The following is a 4,315-nucleotide window of genomic DNA, read 5'->3' on the forward strand; positions in this document are numbered from 1 at the left end:
CCAACAGCGGGACGGGGAGCCTGGGGAGCAGCCGCACCGCTGCCGCGGGTCTGGTGGAGCACCGGCCAAACGCTCTCAACTGGGCTGGTAATGCTGGAGGGGCTGCAGGAGGGGCGTACGGCCCTCCAACAACTTAAAATACTTTATACAAGGGCTGTAGTACAGCTGGTGTGCGTGGTACAGCTGTAAGGGCTAACCATGTAAGGGCCTCCCTGTTTGTGGACAGCGAGCTCCTTTATAGACTGTGCAGAGAGGATGTTTGCAGCTGGGGGAGATGTGGTTTTTAAAGGCTGAAAGTTGCTGTTACACAGCCGAGTCTAAAAGAGAGGAATTTTGTGTTAGGTAGGAGCGGTATCTGCTAGAGGGCTTGTTAATTGAAGGGCATTGTTGATTAATTTCCTGCTAAGGACTGTTAAGGAATACATTCAGTGCAAGAGCAATGAGAAACTGCCATCCTGAAAAGGGGAACATCAGATAAAAGATAGTTACTATTTGAAAGAAAATAACTACTCTGGGAGAGCTGTCAGTATTTGAGTTGACCTCTTTTTTTCTTCATGTATTAACAACACCTAATTTTATTGTAAAAAAACCCAAAATTTGTACAGTAAATATTTTTACACGTTTCAGTAAGCTTATAGTGGAGAATGAAGTTCTTTCAAAAGGTGTTTCTGTTATAAAAACCATTATGGACCTTAGTGAAGCAAGGGTTGTAAAACAAAATAATTAGTTAACTGCATTTTTGAAATGCTTTTAGAGTATTGTTAATAGAAGGAAAATACAGCAAAGTACAGAGTGTTTGTCCTGAGAGAGTGAGTATTAAAGCTCTTAGGAATTGCTGCTTTGACTCTTGAGGGACCAACTCTATCAACTGTAAATATGTATTTTTTTCTCATCTGAATAGCAGAAGGCTTACTGTACTTCAGATTTTTTCAGTTTCTAAAAATGATGAGAAAATCAGCCTTGTGACAAGCCAAATATAATTTACTTACAACTTTGCAACTACAGTAAAATGTTCAGAAACTATACAAAGACTTTAGACAGTAAACATGTATTTAATGAAACTGTGGTTCAGTTACACCGGATCCTTGAGGAAGGAGTTCCCAGTACAACTTCATTGATCTGCTTCTATCACAGAACAGCTTCCAGTCAGGCATACACATCCCCATTTGGTCCACCACTAAACTCTTCATCTGGCTGATGTGTATGCTTGTGCCTGCCTCTTCAGCAGGCGTTTACCTAAAAGATAAAGTAGTAATAGTACATTTAAAGAGGCCTCTTGTGAGATAAAATTAAGTAAAAAATTTAAAATAATATTGCTTTTAATTTAGCTAAATTAGACATGCTAACTTTCTTTCTCAGCAGGTTACACATTGCTGTGATTACCCAAAAGCCATCTCCACAGTCTTTGCCGGCATTGTGTCTGCTCAACAAGAAAAAAACACCAGGGGTCCTGGTGTTTTTCTCCCACTTGGAAGAAGCTTATCCTTGTTCCAGTGAGCTGAAATACTGGTGTCTGTATTTCCTGGTATATGAATTTTTTTCTACAAGGTTTACAGGTATTAACCACCTGCATGGGTTGTTTGTCTTCCTTGTAACTTTTATTATAGTAACAATGGGAGTGACTGATAAAAAACAAGGATTGTTTACTTAAATGTTAAAGTAAATGAAACCATACTGTAAATACACTCAATGTCAGCTGTAACTCTCAGCAGCCAAACTACTTATTAAACAGAATTAAATATCAGGCAGCTGTAAGAAATTTAAAACCTCTTTTAATTTTACCTCTATTTTTAAGCAATTCTGATTTTTACACTTTATTGGAATTCAAGATTGGTATGGTTGTATCATTGTAATGGGGGGGAAAAGCCATTTTTACTGTCTTGCAACAACTTCAAATTTTTCTTTCTTTTCTGTTGAGAAATATCAACTTTAACCAAAACCCATCACATGTCATATAACTATTAGAAATGCAAACAAAGCATCATTTTCTAACAATCTGATCTTTAAATTAGCAACCAAAAAAGATGAGAAGCTATAAATAACTTATCAGCTGCGCTCCAAAATCTTTGCTACACTTTGTCCATCAACTTCTGTGCAATTAAAAGTGAAAGCCCATCATTCCTAAACCAAAATCCTTTTTAACATCCCCTCCCCCTGCTTTTTCTCCCCTTTACTGGAAGTATCTTTATTTCTTTTATTATTGAATAATTTTGATTATTTTCCTGTTTTGGTAACTTCTGCAGCAGGACAAAACACTCCATTTGACCATAACCCTGAATTAACAGTGCTATTTAAAAAAACCCCAAACCCTTCAAAGCAGGATGTAGCAGATTTGGAATTACCTTCCTCATCCACCTCCAGCCATTGGTGGTGGACTGGGGCCTCCACCCCAGTGATTTATTCTGCCCATCCTACGGCGAGGATTTGCTGGAGGCCTGAAAAGAAAGGAATTCTACCTTCATTAAACTTTTCAACAAGAAATACAGTAACACTGTCTCTAAATGTCAGTAGTGAGAAAGTCTGAACCTCTGAAAAAGTTGAGTTTCACCTGGAAAGCTAGGTAAGAAAACCTCAACCCCACTATCACAAAAATCCTCTCCTGTTTCATTACTGCTGTGTGATGTGAGAAGGCCACAGACCACTGATGCTTTTACACAGTCCTACCAAACACTTAGGCTGCGGTGTTCATAGAAATTACACCCCTGTAACAGTGTTTTGTTTTAGGTAATGTAATAAAAGAAATGACTGCACTAATGCAAGTCAAATGCTGAGTACAAACAGGTCTAAGAAAATAAGAATTTTAACAAAGATATATCTTGTCTCCTAGGCAGGCTTCAAAAATATTTTCAGAGAGTGTTTGTCTGTACTGCTATTGCAGCTGTCCAAAGCTGTGTATTGTTACCAACAACAGTGCAGATAACCATTTCAGCCTTCCCGCACAACCCAATTCAATGCAAGTCACAACTGTAATCTACTCAGATTCATGTCACTTCACCAAGATAGGGGAAAAACTGGTGTGAATATGAAAAAAATACCCTCTTCCGTCATGGTATCCTGAATAGGAGGAAGATGTGTAGCCTCTTCTTCTTAAATCTGGTTGAATAATGCTCTGGAAACTGAAAAATTAAAACAATGATTAGGTGAATTGATAGCTGGGTATAGTTTTTGAATATTTTGATTGGAAGGTAAGAAATGGCCTGAAAAACAGTAAGTAGTGTTCAGGAATGAAGAGTGTATCCTCTCATGATCACTGTTGTTTAAATCTTGGCAGTTTGTCTCCTACATATGAAACTAAAACCTGAAATAATTCCAAATTACAGTGAAGTTTAAATTATAAAATCTAGTTTTCTTGGTAATATGCAAGAAATGCATAAAGTATAAACTTATAACTGAAATCACTAAGAACTGCTGAATATACCACATGAACTTTCTGTTTAACTGGCTTTGATCCAAATTTGTGTTTACTGTGTGATTACTTTTACGTAGTCAGAATCTATTGTCACCAGTAGAAAATCTCCAAACAGCTTAATTATTTGATCAGCTAGTAGATGCTTTTTACCAAAAGTGTATATTTTCTTTTTGCAGTATCAAAATAGATGAAATGTAAGAAAACTCATTTGAACTGCCAATAAGTTATAGTCACTTTTCATGCACTTTTTGTTAAGTATACCGTGCTTAATAAACACAACCACATAGTTGTATTAAAGCATTTACACATCTGGAATGCTAGAGAGTAAATATAATATTTTTATTGTTGTGTTAATGATAGCATTGTGTAACTTCCACCTCTGTCAAATTTAAAATGAATTAAAAGAATTAACTTCCACTTACAACAGAACCACAAAATCTGCTATTGACCAGAAGAAATCTGTTATAGATGACAACCTCCAGGGAGCCCGACTCTGGTTATCCAAAACTTGTCCTGTAACATATTCAGATACAAGACGTTCAGTGCTTGACACTGTACAGTACGTTACACAAAACCAGATCTGCTAAGTCCTGAGTTTGCAGCTGGGACGGTGAAACTGCACTTCATGGCAGCGAGTTTCATTTTCTGCAGGTTACTGCCCAAGTACCTCAGTCAAAGGGGTCAGCACCGCCACAGGGGCTCTACGTCCAGAAAACCCACAGAAAGTACCAGGCGTCTCATTCCCCGTAAGCGGTTCAAGTGCTGCCGTGTGACGCTCCCGGTGTCTGCAGCACGCACTTGAACTCGTCAAAGTCCCCAAATCCGCTTTAGAAGCAGACCAGGCTCGGCCACAGGCCGCAGGGCAGCGCGGGGTGACGCGACACCGGCAGCTGCCAGACCCTGCCC

General features: G+C 38.6%; 1 protein-coding gene across 1 annotated transcript in view; it reads right to left on the reverse strand.

The window, feature by feature from the left end:
- ACTR8 (actin related protein 8) overlaps nucleotides 1-1,415 on the reverse strand; it is a 10,229-nt gene extending 8,814 nt beyond the window's left edge. The window contains 1 exon segment of the mRNA XM_014307632.2: nucleotides 1,384-1,415. Coding sequence (XP_014163107.2) covers nucleotides 1,384-1,415 — 32 coding nt within the window.
- Between the last annotated feature and the right edge of the window lie 2,900 nt (nucleotides 1,416-4,315).

Source organism: Geospiza fortis, unplaced genomic scaffold (genome assembly GCF_000277835.1).
Source record: "Geospiza fortis unplaced genomic scaffold, GeoFor_1.0 scaffold78, whole genome shotgun sequence".
NCBI classification, from domain to species: Eukaryota; Metazoa; Chordata; class Aves; order Passeriformes; family Thraupidae; genus Geospiza; species Geospiza fortis.